The sequence below is a fragment of the Protobothrops mucrosquamatus genome, unplaced genomic scaffold (genome assembly GCF_001527695.2).
Source record: "Protobothrops mucrosquamatus isolate PMUCROS unplaced genomic scaffold, P.Mucros_1.0 scaffold2252, whole genome shotgun sequence".
In the NCBI taxonomy this organism is placed as follows: domain Eukaryota; kingdom Metazoa; phylum Chordata; class Lepidosauria; order Squamata; family Viperidae; genus Protobothrops; species Protobothrops mucrosquamatus.
In genome coordinates, this window is record NW_015388341.1 from 19,006 (window position 1) to 36,428 (window position 17,423).

General features: G+C 37.0%; 1 protein-coding gene across 2 annotated transcripts in view; it reads left to right on the top strand.

Moving 5' to 3' along the window:
- Positions 1 to 17,423, top strand: part of PNPLA8 (patatin like phospholipase domain containing 8) — a 61,483-nt gene that overhangs the window by 15,912 nt on the left and 28,148 nt on the right. For both annotated transcript variants that reach the window (XM_015824484.1, XM_015824485.1), the window contains 3 exons: positions 1,647 to 1,741; positions 3,000 to 3,171; positions 6,865 to 6,922. In XM_015824484.1, the coding sequence (XP_015679970.1) occupies positions 1,647 to 1,741; positions 3,000 to 3,171; positions 6,865 to 6,922 (325 nt within the window). The remainder of the gene's footprint in view (positions 1 to 1,646; positions 1,742 to 2,999; positions 3,172 to 6,864; positions 6,923 to 17,423) is intronic.

The window sequence follows — 17,423 nt, forward strand, 5'->3', positions numbered from 1 at the left end:
GAAGAAATAATCAGGAAAATATTGGAATGTGCAGAGATGGACAGATTAACTATGAGGTTGAAAGATAAAGAAGATACAGACTACTATCAAATTTGGAATTTATTTTATTCTTGGTTAGAGAAAAGAATGAAGGATTAGGAATTGAACATGTATTAGCATAGCAACTCCAGACAACTTGTTGATTGGAAAAATTAACATACTGTATGTTGATGAAAAAAAAGTAATAAAATAAAAAAAAACTTTCCTCTATAAAATGCAGCTCTTCATATTTTGTTCAGTCACGGATTTTTTTGCACTAGTTTCTCTAGTACCATATATTATACATTTGATATCAAATCAGAAAATAATAAAAGAAAGCAAAAACTTTGTCAGTCATAGGAAAAGAATCTTTGGATCTAATGGATTGCTATTGAAACAGAGCCTTCTGTTGTTTAGTCATCATAGCACATTGCCAAGCTTTTTATTGTAAATTATTTAAATGATATTGATTTTAATTTTTGATTAAGACTTTAATTGCATTGGTTTTACTATTACATATTATATTTTTAATTGTAAATAGCCTTGAAAGTTTACATGAAAGCTAGACTATATTGATTTATCAATGAATAAACAAATGTTATTCAAAATACTTTATCACTATTATGTTAATTTTTTGACATGGGTTACAGAACATAGCAAAAAAATAAGCACACTCTGCTAGAGAGAAATTCCCTGAAGATGGGCTCCACATGAGTCCAAAAGCTCGGAAGACTAAATCTCTAGTCCCGATTGGATCCTGCAAAAAGATAAATGTTTGTAGGCAAATTGCACAGAATAAGAAGAAGTACATAAGACCCAAACTAGTATAGGTTTGTCTTCAATATTGACCAAAATATGTTTAATATTCTTCTTTTATCTATTCCCTGTTTGTGAAGAGTTCTTGAAATTTTTGCTAAATGAAAATTTAATCTTGTGGAATTTTTGCTTTATACTAAAGGTGTGAAGCCTACCTTCATTAAGCTAAGCTCTAGTGTGACTTATTTTTAACTAAAAATGTATAGTTTTGCAATGTTAGTTTCTTAGTCACTGGTCTGGGACATACACCATACTATCCTATTTGAATTTGCTTAGTTTGTGTAAAGCCACAGTTGTGGATTATAAGTCATATTATCACAGCCTTCCCAACTCTGTGCACTCTCTGTAGGAGTCAACTTCAACACCCAGAATTACCTAATTAGGAAAGCCACTACTGAATTCAGCTGGTAGCTGAAATTTCCTGCCCTTGGAAAATCCCTGTATTAGAGAAAGGCTGGGTTAACATATTATACAACCCGGTTAGTTATGGTTCATGCAATCAACCATTCTTAACCATGGCAAAGTGCTCTGTGCTCTATGCAAATTGACACCATGTTATGCCAGTAGACAGATGTTCAGGATTGTGGATACATCAGTTGGTTCATCAATAAATAGTTCATCAAGTCTGTTCCATTGAATTCCCAAACTGTCTTTTGGGATGGAGTGCACAGGACATATTGTGCAATAATACAGTGGAATGTTTCTGATTTAACCCTATATAATAGATTGTAAAACTTCTCCTAATGTTAAATGCTTGGTTTTTGCTTAGCAAATGATAACTTGCATAACAGCACATTTCTCATATTCTTTAGGGGCTTAGTGGCACTTCAGACTCTTCGTAAATTAGAAGAGCTCACTGGAAAGCCCATTCATCAACTTTTTGACTACATTTGTGGAGTGAGTACAGGTAAATTTTCCTGAACTACTGTAATGATGGAAAAAGCCAGTTATTTCTTTTGGAAATGATATTGATGTATTGAAAATTAAAGATGGTTTAATTTTCTTTTTAGATTTACATATATCAGATTTATTGAAACCAAACAGAACAACAGAAAAGTGGTAGATTAACAAGAGAAGAAATTGAAAGGGTATCAAAGCAATCTCTTAGGAAAATACACACCAAATGGGTTGAAGACCTGGAAACAGCATATTCATCTGGAACTCCACTGTGATTCAATATTGTAGATTATCCTTGTATAAAACATGAGGAGCTAACTTCTCACACATAACAAAGTTCTGCTTCAAAGTATATGCAGGAAGGCGGGATTAAGTGTTTGTCTGCAGACTTTATATTCCTGTCCTGTCCTGTTTTGTTGTTCCAAGACAGCAAAATAGGGTAGCTGGTTAATTTAATACACTTTGTAGTAATAATGTATCACAGATATTGCAGTGCGTTCTGAATAGAGCTGGTAAGTGATGTTTCAGGTGTCACACTATAGTCTTAAACACTAGGTGGAGCTGTACATGAATCTTTAATTATCATCTGTTGATTTTTCACAGGAATGCCTTCAGTGAGATGTGCAAATCTTCGGAACAGATAATATTTATTTATTCAATTTCTATAGCCGCCCATCTCAATCAATGACTGGGTGGCTTACAATTTAAAAAACATATTACAATTAAAACACTAGAAACATTTTAAGGATTTAAAAAAATGCATATCAGCAACACTGAAAAATTTTAATGTTATATGGAAACCGCTATATAATGTTATCAACCATCCTTTCATAAACCATGATCTTCCAAATATGTTGGACTACAACTCTCAAGTACAAGAACACTGCTATAAAGAATAATTAGGATAACTTTGCTGGCTGAGAGTTATATCTAATATTTTTGCACAGAATGGCTATTGCAGTGGAAGCAAAGATTATGCATACTGTATTGGTTGGAGCCGTGTTAGGCATGTAGGCAGAACCAGAATTTTTCTGAAGTCTTCCTTTTGAAACTACATCATAGGGTAATCCTCACTAATTTCCTGCCTTAGAATCATGGGAATCCATGGTATTGTTTTTTTTAAGCAGGGGTAGATGGAGGAATATCTAAAGGCCACAGAAAAGAGATTCAGGTATGCTTTATGTGGTTTGGAATCTTAGGTTGCTAATCCTTGTATAAGATGATAGTCATTTAAATTGTCATTCAAATTTATAAATATTTATTTGCAGGTGCTATATTGGCATTTATGTTGGGATTATTCCATATATCTCTGGATGAATGTGAAGACCTTTACCGGAAATTAGGAACAGATGTCTTTAAGCAAAATGTCATTGTTGGAACAGTTAAAATGGGATGGAACCATGCATTTTATGACAGTGAAATATGGGAGAAAATGCTTAAGTAAGTTAATATTAAACTATTTGCCAATCATGTTTCCTTCAGTATAATCCAATGTATAAAACAGAACTCTTTCTCTGTTATATTAAGTAGATCTAAAAGATCTAAAAAAGGATAGTGTTTTTTATCAGATGTGGCCCTCCTTGTTTTATTTATTGGTGGCTCCTTAAAGAACCCACACCTTTTCCTAGGCTTGTACACATCAAGTTATGTGATCTCTTGGCAAATTCGTATTTCAGTTAAAGAGGCAACAACAGGGCAGCAACCCACCTAACACTATCATTTATCCTTGGTGTAAAAGTTTTTTTCTTATGGTTTTGTTCTATCATCTCTAAACCCATTTTATGGTTTAGATGTTTTTAGCATAAGTAGGCAGAATGTAGAAATAATTATGATAGACGCTCAGTTAACATAGGAACAAAGGAATGCATTAATCTTGTTTTTAAACATATTTACTAACTTTACAAAGATTGAATTATATCAGTACTCTAGCATAATGCTGTTCCTAAACCTGTGTTTCTCACCAAGGCTAGGGAGAAAGTGGTCACTCCCAGGTTAGGCCTCATGAGCCTCAGAGCCTTCTACTTACAATTCCCAGTTACCTTCTATTGCTAGAATGTAATCTGGGAGGTGATGCTTTATATACTCATCCTTTAATTATTAGTTCCATCATTTAATCATCATATGATGTCTCCTTAATTCAAACACAGATTTTGATTAATGTTGTAGAGATTTAAATCAAACAGTTGTATTAATTCAACTCTAGCAAACTGTATGGTTATATAATAATAATAATAATAATAATAATAATAATAATAATAATAATAATAATAATAATAAAAAAGTTGGAAGGGACCTTGGAGGTCATCTAGTCCAACCCCCTGCTCAGGCAGGAAACCCTATACCATTTCGGACAAATGGCTGTCCAGTCTCTTCTTAAAAACTTCCAGTGTTGGAGCATTCACCGCTTCTGGAGGCAGGTTGTTCCACTGGTTAATTGTTCTAACTGTCAGGAAAATTCTCCTTAGTTCTAGGTTGCTTCTCTCTTTGATTAGTTTCCATCCGTTGCTTCTTGTCCTGCCTTCAGGCGCTTTGGAGAATAGCTTGACTCCCTGTTCTTTGTGGCAGCCCCTGAGATTTTGAACACTGCTATCATGTCCCCCATTGTCCTTCTCTTCATTAAACTAGACATACCCAACTCCAGCAGCCGTTCCTTATATGCTTTAGCTTCCAGTCCTCTAATCATCTTTGTTGTTCTTCTCTGTACTCTTTCTAGAGTCTCAACATCTTTTTTACATCGCGGTGACCAAAACTGGATGCAGTATTCCAAGTGTGGCCTTACCAAGGCATTGTAAAGTGGTATTAATACTTCATGTGATCTTGATTCTATCCCTCTGTTAATCCAGCCCAGCACTGTGTTGGCTTTTTTGGCAGCTGCAGCACACTGCTGGCTCATATACTATACTTGTGCATTTGGTTTTTCTTGCCTAAATGTAGAACCTTGCTTTTTTCACCATTGAATTTCATTTAGTTAGATAGTGCCCAGTGTTCAAGTCTGTCCAGATCATTCTGTATCTTAAGCCTATCTTCTGGAGTGTTGGCTATTCCTGCCAGCTTGGTGTCGTCTGCAAATTTGATGAGTTCCCCATCTATCCCCTTGTCCAAATCGTTGATGAAGATGTTGAAGAGCACTGGGCCCAGAAAAGAGCCCTGGGGCACCCCACTACACACTTCCCTCCATGTAGATGCGGTTCCATTGAGGGCCACACGCTGAGTACGGCCAGTCAGCCAGCTACGGATTCATCTGGTGGTGATGCTGTCTACCCCACATTTTTCTATCTTGTCAAGTAGTAGGTTGTGACTTACTTTATCAAATGCCTTACTGAAGTCCAAGTAAATTATATCCACAGCATTCCTCTGATCCACTAATTTTGTCACTTGGTCAAAGAATGCAATAAGATTTGTCTGGCATGATTTGTTTTTGACAAACCCATGTTAGCTTTTAGTAATGACTTTGTTTGCCTCTAGGTGTTCGCTGATTCGTTGTTTGATTATCTTTTCCAGGATCTTCCCAGGTATTGAGGTCAGGCTGATAGGTCTATAATTTCCTGGGTCCATTTTTTTTTCCTTTTTTGAAAATGGGAACTACATCAGCTCTTTTCCAGTCCTCTGCTAGTTCCCCAGTGCTCCAGGATCTTTGAAAAATATAGTTCAGTAGTTCTGAGATCACATCTGCCAGTTTCTTGAGAACCTTGGGGTGTAATCCATCTGGTCCTGGCGATTTGAACTCGTCTAGGCTGGACTGGTGCTCATTTACCATTTTCTTGCCTATCTTAACTTGTGTTTCTATTCTGTTTTTTATGGCACTATTTTTGATAGGTTGGTCTGTTTTTTCCCTTTGTGTAAAGACAGATGCAAAAAACGAGTTAAATAGTTCTGCTTTCTCCCTGTTGCTTGTCACCTTCTTGCCACTTTTACCCACTAATGGACCAATCATTTCCTTCACTTTTTTCTTGTTTTTTTACATGTTGAAAGAAGCTCTTTTTGTTATTTTTGACTTTGGTCGCCAGCCTTAGTTCATTTTGAGCCTTGGCTTTTCTCACTTCATCTTTGCAGGCTCGGGCTATTTGCTGATATTTTGACTTAGTTATGTGCCCCTCTTTCCACTTTCTATACTTGTCCTTTTTATCTTTCAATTTGTCAGAGAGTTCTTTATGCAGCCATGCTGGTTTCTTTTGAGAGCTGTTATTTTTCCTCTTTGTTGGTATTATGCTAGACTGGGCTTTTATTATTTCATTTTTCAAAATTTCCCAAGCTTCTTGAGTTGTTTTCCCCTTGAGGATTTTCATCCCTGGAATCCTTCCCAAGCCCTCTCTAAGTTTATTGAAATTAGCTCTCTTGAAGTCCAAGACTCTAGTTTGACTGTGTTCTATTGCTTGTGCTTCCATAATGTTGAATTCCAATATTGCATGATCACTTCCTCTCAAGGTTCCTATGGCTTCAACACCTTCTATCATTTCATCTCTGTTAGTGAGAATTAGATTCAAAATGGCTAATCCCCTAGTTCCCTTCTCTACTTTTTGGGAGACAAAGTTGTCTGCTAGGTTTTCTAGGAACCTGTTTGATCTTCCACTTGGTGCAGAGTTTGTCTCCCAGTTGATGTCAGGGTATTTATTATTATTTATTTATTTATTACATTTATTTACTGCCCATGTTACTATTCAGAGTAATTTATGGAAATGAATTCGACAGCTCAGTTTTCTGAATATATGTCTAACTGCTATTTTTGAAAAATTAAGATTGTCACTACTTTAAAATGTACTATTTTAAAATAAACTTATCTGTCAAGAAAAGATGGTAATATTGAAATACTCTAATGAGTTATTATTTCTTTCTGTAAAAAAACTAAGAATAATAATAGATAGTACTAAGAATAATTTTACTGAACTGATTTTAAATCTCAAAGGCATTCAGTATTTTAAGTTCTTTTTTAAAAATCAAAACCATGGTATTAAAATTAAAATATGTATCATAAGCAATATAAATTATCCATTTCATAAATTGATTTTAATCAAGCTAGAGAAATGAATGCAAAAACTTGCTCCCTACCTGATTGAGAGCTGTAGTTCCTAAGAGGAAAGGCAGATAGAGCAAACTCTAAAACTGTAACCTTAGCAATTTATCTGGTTTGTATAGGGAACGAATGGGATCCGATATTATGTTTGAAACGGCAAGAAATCCTAAATGTCCTAAGGTAAGTTTATTTTCCTAAGGTATTTACTATTTTCTTTGAACTTGTTGCTATTTATTTTTAATCATGTCTTACAAAGTATTGATATCCATTCTCCCTTTTCCCTCCCTTTAAAAAAAAAAGATGAGCAGTTTCAAACAGTCTAGCAGGTTTTTTTATTAGTTTATAATATAAAATACAAAAGCAAATAATAAAAAAAATAGGGGAGGGAAAAGGGAAAGGAAAAGTGTAGAACAGAAGGGGAAAAGAAAGAAAAGGCATTGACTTCTGACTCCCTTTGGTGAAGTAGAATAAGATAATAATATCAAACCTCAACTTTTTACTTTTACATAATAATATAGTATTATGTAAATAACATAAACTAACCATTCCTATAACAACAAATCTATCTAATTGGTAAAACCCAAAATCAAAGTATCATTTTTTTCCACCTCAAGCACAAAGTCCAGAAGCAGTTTCCAAGTAGAAACAAAAGTAGTTGTGTTTTTTTGTTTAAACAAAGAGGCACGTGGCTGCAAAACTTTCACTGTTGACATCAAAGCAGTCAATTTAGCCATCTCTGCTAACATTGTCAACTTTTGCAGCCATTCATTCATTGTGGGAATCAAAATGTCCTTCCATATATATACCGTATTTTCCGGCGTATAAGACGACTGGGCGTATAAGACGACCCCCAACTTTTCCAGTTAAAATATAGAGTTTGGCCTATATCAGGGGTAGGCAACCCAAAACACTCAAAGAGCCACTTGGACACGTTTCCCACCGAAAACAAAACACTGGGAGCCGCAAAACCCTTTTGATATCTAAAATGGAGATAAGACTGCATATATCCTTTTTTTACCTTTATGATATGTGTGTGTGTGTGTATGTTTGTGTGTGTATATATAAAATAAAGGTAAAAAAGGATATATGCAGTGTTATCTTCATTTTAGATATCAAAAGGGTCTCTCTCTGTGTCTCTCTTTCCTCTCTCTTTCCTTTCTTTCCTCTCTTTCTTTCTCTTTCCTCTTTTTCTCTTTCCTCTAACTTTCTCTCTCTCTCTTTCCTCTCTTTCTCTGTCTCTCTCTTTCCTCTTTCTCTTTCCTCTCTTTCCTTTCTCTCTTTCCTCTCTTTTCTCAATCTTTTTTCTCTTTCCTCATTTTCTCTTTCCTCTCCCTCTCTTTCTTTCTCTCTTTCCTCTTTCTCTCTCTCTTTCCTCTCCTTCTCTCCCTTTCCTCTCTTTTTCTCTTTCCTCCACCTCTTTCTTCTCCCTCTTTATCTCTTTCTCTTTCCTCTCTCTTCTCTTTCTCTCGCTCTCTCTTTCCTCTTTCTCTATTTCCTCTCTCTTCTCTTTCTCTTTTTCTCTTTCTCTCTTTCCTCTAACTTTCTCTCTATCTTTCCTCTCTCTTTCTCTGTCTCTTTCTCTTTCTCTTCCTTTCTCTTTCCTCTAACTTTCTCTCTTTCCTCTTTCTCTTCTCTTTCCTCTCTTTCTCTTTCCTTTCTCTTTCCCTCTTTCCTCTCTCTTTCTCTCTTTCTCTTCTCTTTCTTTCCTCTTTCTCTTTCCTCTCTCTTTCCTCTTTCTCTCTTTCTCTTTCCTCTTTCTCTCTCTCTCTTCTCTCTCTCTTTCCTCTTTCCTCTTTCTCTTCTCTTTCTTTCCTCTTTCTCTCCCTCCAGGTTAGGAGAGAGAGAGAGAGAATGAAAGGCAGATGGCGCCGAACGGGCAGAGAAGGGAAGCAGGACGGGAGACAACAGCTCCCAGCCGCCGCCCCCATTGCGTCCTCAGCCGAACGGGCGGGGAGGCAGCAGCTCCGGCAGCGGACACTACAGCATCATCGGGGTCACCACCGCCGCCCCTGACCGGGCCGCCGCTCCCGCCGCATCCTCAGCCACTTCGCCTTCGCAAGAGGAGGGCGCCAAGGCCGGGTGCACCATGGGCGGCCGCGGCTATAACGGGGAGTGCCGCCGCGGGGACGAGGGGGGTCCCGATCGCCGCCAGCCCCGCCACCCTCGCAGTCCAAGGTCTCCTCCTGCAGCACCAAGGGCGGCGGCAGCTCCCCAAAAGTGGCCGAGGAAGGCGCCACCGATGGGGCCGGGCGGCGGAGAGCCCTGCGGCAGCCAGGCGAGCTTCATGCCTGACTGCCGCCCGGCCCGGGGAGAGATGTGGCCAGCTCGGCTTCCCGAGGTGCGATGCCCCCGCTGGCCGCCAGCCCAGCCATGACTGCCGCCCGGCCCGGCCTGGGGAGACATATGGCCGGCTCGGCTTCCCGGAGTGCAATGGTCCCGACGGCTGCCACACCAGCCATGACTGCACCCGGCCCGGCCTGGCCTGGCCTGGGGAAACATGTGGCTGGCTCGGCTGTATTTTCCGGCGTATAAGGCGACTGGGCGTATAAGATGACCCCCGACTTTTGAGAAGATTTTCAGGGTTTAGAAAGTCGTCTTATACGCCGGAAAATACGGTAGATATAGATAACCTTTATTGTCATTTTTTTACTGTGGGCACAACGGCACACATCAAAAATGAAGTTTAGTTGCCCGCTCTCTCAGTGAAACACATACATGACACACACCTAAACATACTATATACAACATATGTATAGACCCACACCCCTACATATACATAACAAATAAATATTAAATACTGTCCATCTTGAATATATAACGGAAGGAGGAAGCTTGAGAGTTCACAAGGTTAATGCTGTATGGAATGAAACTATGGCTGAATCTGGATGTTCTGCTATGGATACACGAAGCCTCCTCCCAGAAGGTAACAAGGAAAACAGGTCGTGAAGAGGATGTGTAGTGTCCCAGATAATCTTACGGACCCTGCTCAAGCAACGCTTCTGTGCTATGTCCTGGATGGGAAGGAGGGAACTGCCAATGATCTTTTCGGCCATTCTCACCACTCTCTGCTGCCTTCCTGTCTGAAGCAGTGATGCTTCCAAACCAGACTGTGATGCTGTATGACAGGATGCTCTCGATCGTCCCCCTGTAGACAGTGGTCAGGAGAGGGGAAGGAAGATTTGCTTTTCGTGCTTTTCTCATGCGACGACAGGGGAAGGAAGATGTGCTTTTCTTATCAAAGTTCCATTTTTTTTCCAAGTCTTTTTCCATTAAACCCAAAAGAAAAGTTTCTGGTTTTATCTTTATATTCACCTTAAGAATCTTCTGTATTAGCATATGAATCTACTCCAATATTTCTTTGCTTTATCACATGTCCACCATAAATGATAAAAAGTCCCATCTTTATATTTGAATTTCCAACATTCATTTGAAATACCTTTAAACATTCTTGACAACTTGTCTGGTGTTAAATACCACTTTATAATTTAGTGTAACTTTTAAATCTTTCGTCGACATAATCTCCCATTGTTCAAGCATTACATTATATCCAAAGTTCCTTGGCCACTGAATTATGCAATGCTTTACATATGCATTTTCCAAATTCAAATTCAATAACAATTTATAGACCTTAGCAATAATATGTTTATCGCTACCATGCAGTAGGATTTCCAATTCATTTTTAACAAAGTCAAACCCATAACTCTTTTTATCTAATTTAAATCTTTCTTTCAATTGTAAACATATAAACCAATGGCAGATATGTCCTTCTTATTCTAACTCCTCCTCAGACTTCAGAATTGGATCACCAAAATTAAAAGATATTATTTGACCATAAATCTACCAGTCCAGCTTTGCCATCATTTCTTTTCTGAAAAAAAGCTTCTTGGGTGGGACAACCCAAAAAGATATCTTCATAAAAAACCTTGTTTTATTTTTTTCCCAAACTCTTAGAATGATACGTCTAACAGTGATTATTAAAATCAACATTTACTTTAACCTTGCCATATCATAAATAACTTTGACATCCAAATCTCAATTCATGACCTTCTAGATCAAGTAGCCTCTTATTCTGGAGGTTCACCCACTCTTTTAGCCAGACCAAACAAGCATCAAAATACAATTTCAAACCTGGTAAACCCAAAGCCCATCTTTCCTTAGCATCTTGCAGTAATTTATATCTAATTCTTGGTTTTCCCCCCCTTGCCTTCTAAACTTAGAAATATTTGTCATTGTTTAAATAAAGTATTAGTTGCAAGTATTGGTAATGTCTGAAACAAAAAAAGCAACTTTGGCAAGACATTCATCTTAATTACAGAAATTCTACCCAATAGTGATAAATGCAGTTTATCCCATCTTTATAAGTCCTTTTTAATATCATTCCAGAGAGGTACATAGTTTTGCATTTGTGTTTGTCAATATGACCCCCAAATATTTCACTTTTTCTCAACTCTAAAACCAGACTTTTTAGTCAATATATTACAGTCCTGTGAGGTCATATTATTAATAAGCATTGTTGTTTTATTTTAAAGCCTGATAAAACCCCAAACTCATTTAATTTCCTCATCAAATATTCTATATTGTTTTCTGGATGTTGTAAGAATATAATTAAATCATCAGCAAATATCCTCAATTTATAAACTTCCTTTTTGATACTTATACCTGTTATTTTCTCATCTTGCCTAATATCTCTATTCAAAACTTCCAACACCAAAATAAACAAGAGAGACAAGAGACATCTTTGTCTCATACCCTTTTAAATTTCATATGAATTGTTTAGATCACTGGTAATAACAATTTTTGCTTGCTGTGACATATAAACTGCTTTAACCTCTTGATTTAAATTCTCCGCATAGTACATATCTTCCAAAACTTTAAATATAAAAGCCCAGTTTAGATTGTCAAAGGCCTTCTCTGTATCTAAAAATATTAAAGCTGCCTGTTTTTCATTATGATATTGTAAATATTCAATAGTGTTCAAAACAGTTCTCACATTGTCCCTTAACTGTCTTTTTGGCAGAAAGCCAGATTGATCTTCACGAATTTATGCCTGTAAAACCTTTAATCTTTCTGCCAGAACTGCAGCCAAAAGTTTATGTCATTGTTTAATAGTGAGGTTGTAATTCTTTATCTTTGTAACATCTTGCCTTCCTTCAGTAGTAACACAACATTAGCTTCTTTCCAAATTTGAGGTATCTTTTCCCCCCTGTAATATTCATTATATCCTTTAGTGGCTGAAGAGGTTTATCTTTGAAACATTTATAATATTGGCTTGTAAGACTATCTGCACCTGGAGCTTTACCTGATTTCAATTTTTTAATAGCTTCTGATATTTCAAAGGTAGTTACTGAGCCATTCATGAATTTGTGAGAGCTTAGGTAATTGTTGTCTTAACAAATATTCATCTATTTTAGACATATCTAACTTCTGTTTTTTATACAAATTGGAATAAAAATTATGAAAAGACTTTTTAGTAAGCTCATTATCTGTTATTACATTGTTGCTTTCACAAATTTTCTCAATCATTCTCTTGTCTTTTTCCTTTTTTAGTTTATATGCCAGCCATTGTCCTGGTTTATTTGCAAACTCAAAGTGTCTTTGCTTCACATAATTCAATTTTATTTTGATTTCTCGAGCTGTTAACATAGACAATTGTTGCCATAACAGTTTGATTTGATGTAAAATTTTAGAATCCATAGGTGTCTAATTTGAAATTAGAAATTAAAAGAAATTCAATTTCTTTCTGTCTAATTTCATCCAATATCTTTTGCATCTTTTCCTGGGATTTTTTCTTCTCTAGGCGATTATATTGTATAAAATAAATCCTCATAACTGCTTTTACTAGCATCTCAAACAGTCATTAAATTTGTCCCTTTGCCCATATTATCAAAATATTCATTTAATTTCTTTTTACAGTCCTTTATAATCATCTCCTTTTGCAAAATAGATTAATTTAATCTTCATCTATAACTCAAACTCTTATTTCCTAAGTATCAAAAGAAGATCAGAAAAAGATTTAGGTAAAATGTCAACTTTTAGGATTTTATTTGTAAGATTTTTAGAAATCCATATCATGTCAATCCTTGAAAAAACATTATATAGTTCTGAGAAGAAAGCATGTTCTCTAGTAGAATTGTTTCTTTGCCTCCACAAATCTATTAGTGCTAGATTGTCAATCATCTCAACAACAACAACAAAAAGTCTTTGGTAATTTACCCTGGTAGGGTTTAATCCTTTTGGCAGATGTTCTATCCAACTGTGGAGAAATCACTCTATTCCAGTCTCTCAAAATAAGCCAATTCTCATATGAAAAGGGTAATAATTGATCCATAAGATATTCAAAAAAATTACTTTTATCATAATTTGGCACATAAAGTCCAACTACTATTGATTTTATTCCATTAACTTCAATTTCCACTGCTACAAATCTACCATGGTCATATGATAAAAGTAACTTAGGTTTGAATTGGGATTTTATATATAAATAAATCCATTAAATCTTTTTTAAACCAGCAGATATAAATTTCTCTCCTAATTGTTTATTAAATACTTATTATCTTGTTTCTTAATATGTGTTTCTTGAAAACAAGTTATAGCAACATTGAGTTTCCTTGAGTAGTGGTTTTTTTTTACGGTTAGAAGGGGCATTTGCCGTATTAATATTGCATGTAATAAACTTAATCTCCATCTTTACGTAGAATAGCAGGTTCCTGTACCAACATTTCAGTCACATCTTCTTCAATGTCAATTTTGTGAGGTTGATGTACCTCTAATTGCTTGTCTGTGTCCATTTCTTCAGATGGGTCCAAATTAATTTATGTTTGATCAAGAAACCCTTGGCTTTTTCTATAGAATTCAGTCTGAATCTTTGCTCTTGATAAGTGAATATCACTCCTTCAAGTTTGTCCCAGTGGAAGAGACTTTTTCTCTTCTTCAGAATATCAGTAAGGAAGGAATAAGCTTTCTTTTTTCTCAGAATTCTAACAGGAATTTCCTTCAGAACAATTATATCCACATTTTCCATTCTTAGTTTAAATTTGAAGTGGCAATCCAAAATGTGATCTCTTGTTGTTCTTCTTACAAACTGGACTAAAACATCCCTTGGTAATTTTCTTATAGTAGCAAATCTGGAGTTTACTCTATAATTTTTGTCTATTTCAAGATCAAGGGTCTTAACCAGGCCAAGGCTTTAGTCATTCTTGATCTAATATTCTATCCAGACTGTTCAGGAACTACCCAAAATCTTAATTGAAGCTATTTAAGTTCTAATTTTAAAAAGGCCTTTTTATCCGAATCAAATTGGTACTGGACCTCTTTCTTCTCAATTTATGCTCCATAAGATCCACTCTATTCTTCACCTGTTTAATATCTTCAGTCCAGTGTTGTATCTCTTCATGAAGTTCCTTTGAGAATGTATCAAGTTTTGTTCCCATTGCCTGAATTAGTTCATGTGTTTTAGCTATATTTTCATCCAAAAAGGATCTTAAAGATTCTGCATCTCCTGATATTCTTTCCGCATTCTCCATCCTCTTGCTTGTAGCCATCTTATCAGAATATAATTAATATTTAAATTTTAAATGTGTAAATTTAAATCCAATGGGTTAAATGATGCTACTGGTGAATTCATAAGAATTAATAATATAGTCTTTTGGCTTCCTCGTGTGGTCAAACAACACCACTGCAATATAAGCTACCAAAAAACCCACCTTAGTCTGTTTGACAGCCCACACAGCCTGTCCAATCAGAAGCAAGTAAAAATGGAACTATTTCTCCCCCTCCTCACAACAGGATCAAAACACCATTTAGGCAGTCTTTATTTTAAAGGCAAAGAAGTTCAGCAGAGTCAATTAACGATATAAAATCCTCTAGAAAATTGAAGTCCAGAAGTTTTAAAAGTAGTTTCCACAACCCCTCAAATATCGGAATACTGCTATCATTTCTCCCCTGGTCATTCACTAGACTAGCCATGCCCAGTTTCTGTAACTGTTCTTCATATGTTTTAGCCTCCAGTCCCCTAATCATCTTTGTTGCTCTTCTCTGCACTTTTTCTAGAGTCTCAACTTCTTTTTTATAGTGTGGAGACCAAAATTGGTTGCAGTATTCTAGGTGTGGTCTTACTAAGGCTTTATAGGGTACCTCACGTGATCTTGATTGAATCCCTCTGTTAATGCAACTTAAGATTGCATTGGCTTTTTTGGCTACCGCCGCACACTGTTGACTCATATTTAATTGATTGTCCACTAAGACTCCAAGATCCCTCTCACAGTTACTGCTATTGAGCCTGATTTCACCCAATCTATATGTGTACTTTTGATTTTTCTTGCCTAAGTGTAAGACTTTACTTTTCTCTACGTTGAATTTCATTTTGTTAAATAGGGCCCAGTGTTCAAGTCTGTCAAAATCCCTCTGGATCTTGAGCCTATCATAGAGGGTTGGCTATTCCTGCCAACTTAGTGTCATCTGCAAATTTGATATGTTCCCTTCCTATTCCCTCATCTGGGTCGTTTATGAAGATGTTGAAGAGTACTGGGCGTAGGACAGACCCTTGTGGTACCCCACTGCTTACTTCCCTCCATGTAGACATAGTACCATTAAGGACTACTCTTTGAGTGTGGTTTGTCAGCCAGTTAAAAATCCATCTGATGGTAATACTGTCTATCCCACTTTTTTAAAGCTTTCCAAGAAGTAGGTTGTGGTCTACTTCGTCACATGCCTTGCTGAAGTCCAAGTATACCATGTCCACAGCATTCCGCTGGTCCACCAATTTAGTTACCTGATCAAAGAATGAAATAAGATTGGTTTGGCATGATCTATTTTTAACAAACCCATGCAGGTTTCTAGTTATAACTTTATTTCTAGATGTTTGCAGATCTGTTTTTGATTATCTTTTCCAGTATCTTCCCATGTATTGATGTTAGGCTGATTGAACTGTAGTTTCCTGGGTCTGTTGTTTTCCCCTTTTTTTGAAGATGGGGACCATCTCAGCTGTTTTCCAATCCTCTTGTAGTTCCCTGGTGCTCCAGGATTTTTGAAAGATATGGTACAGTGGTTCTGAGATGACATCTGCCAGCCCCTTCAGGACTCTGGGGTGTAGTCCGTTAGGTCCTGGTGATTTATGTTCATCAAGATTGGACAGGTGTTCTCTTACCATTTTTTTGTTTATTTTAACTTTTATTTTTAGTCTGTCTTTTTCAGTTATGTTTTTCGTGGGCTTGGCTATAATTTCTTTTTGCATGAAGATCGATGCGAAGAATGAGTTAAGTAGCTCTGCTTTTTCTCTTCTGCCTGTTTCTTCCTTGCTGTCTTCTCTCTTTAGTGGACCAACTGTTTCCTTGATTATTATTATTATTATTATTATTATTATTATTATTATTATTATTATTATTATTATTATTATTATTATTATTATTATTATTATTATTATTATTTTGAAAGAAACTGTTTTTATTATCTTTGATTTTTGTTGCAAGTTTTTGTTCATTCTGAGCCTTTGCTTTACTGACTTCTTCATTGCAGATTATGGCTGTCTGCTGATATTCTGCCTTAGTTATGTGTCCCTCTTTCCATTTTTTGTACTTGTCCTTTTTGTCATTCAATTTGTCAGAGACCTTTGTGCAGCCATACTGGTTTCTTCTTGAATTTCTTGTTTTTCTTTTTCAGTGGTATTGTGCTGGATTGGGCTTTTATGATCATATTTTTCAGAGTTTCCCACACTTCTTGGATTGTTTTCCCCTTTAGGATTTTCATCCAAGGAATCTTTCCCAAGTGAGAAATAAGGTCTATTTTGGGTCATATGAACCAGGAGTAGTGGATTTACAATGGAACAATCAACAATGTTCCAGTCTACTGACCAGATGCCTCTCCTATGGCAGGGCTTTTCAGCCTTTTCACCTATTGTACCACTTTTAGGATATGACAATATCCAAGTACCACCAGTTGCCTAGCAAGGTGTCAAAAACTTGATGACCAAAAAAAAGGGGGAAAAAAGTGATAAAGTACAGGTAGTCCTCGACTTACAACAGTTTGCTTAGTGGCTGTTAGAAGTTACAATGGCACTGAAAAAAGTGCCCCCAAGCCACAGCCAAGCAAGACACCTGCCTACCACCCGGCCGCGCTTTTTCTCCTGTTCGAGGTTTTCATTGTTGTGAGCATTTCTGTTGAAGATTGGCAGCAGGGGTGGGGTGGGGGGGTGTTTGGTTTTTATTCCCTCCGTCTGCTGGGTGGTTGCAGCAGGTTTTGGTCACTTCACATGACCCTGGGACACTGTGACCATCATAAATATGAATCAGTTGCCAAGCATCTGAATGTAAATCACAAGACCTTGGAGATGCTGCAACATTCCAGCTGATCGGCACTTCTTCTGGGCTCAGCAGAAGCGCCAGGATCAGTGCTGCTTTCCAGCTGATTGGTGCTTTTTCAGGGCTCAGCAGAAGCGCCAGGATTAGTGCTGCTTTCCAGCAGATTGGTGCTTTTTCAGGGCTCAGCAGAAGCACCAGGATCAGCGCCGAGCTCCAGCTGGAGCCTGGGGCTGATCCTGGTGCTTCCACTGAGCCCTGACAGCCCCGAAGAAGCTCTGATCAGCTGGAAAGCGGCACTGATCCTGGCACTTCCGCTGAGCCCTGCAGCTCCAGCCATCTCTCGCTCAGGCTACCACTTTCTAGGATGGTCGCGTACCACCTGCCAG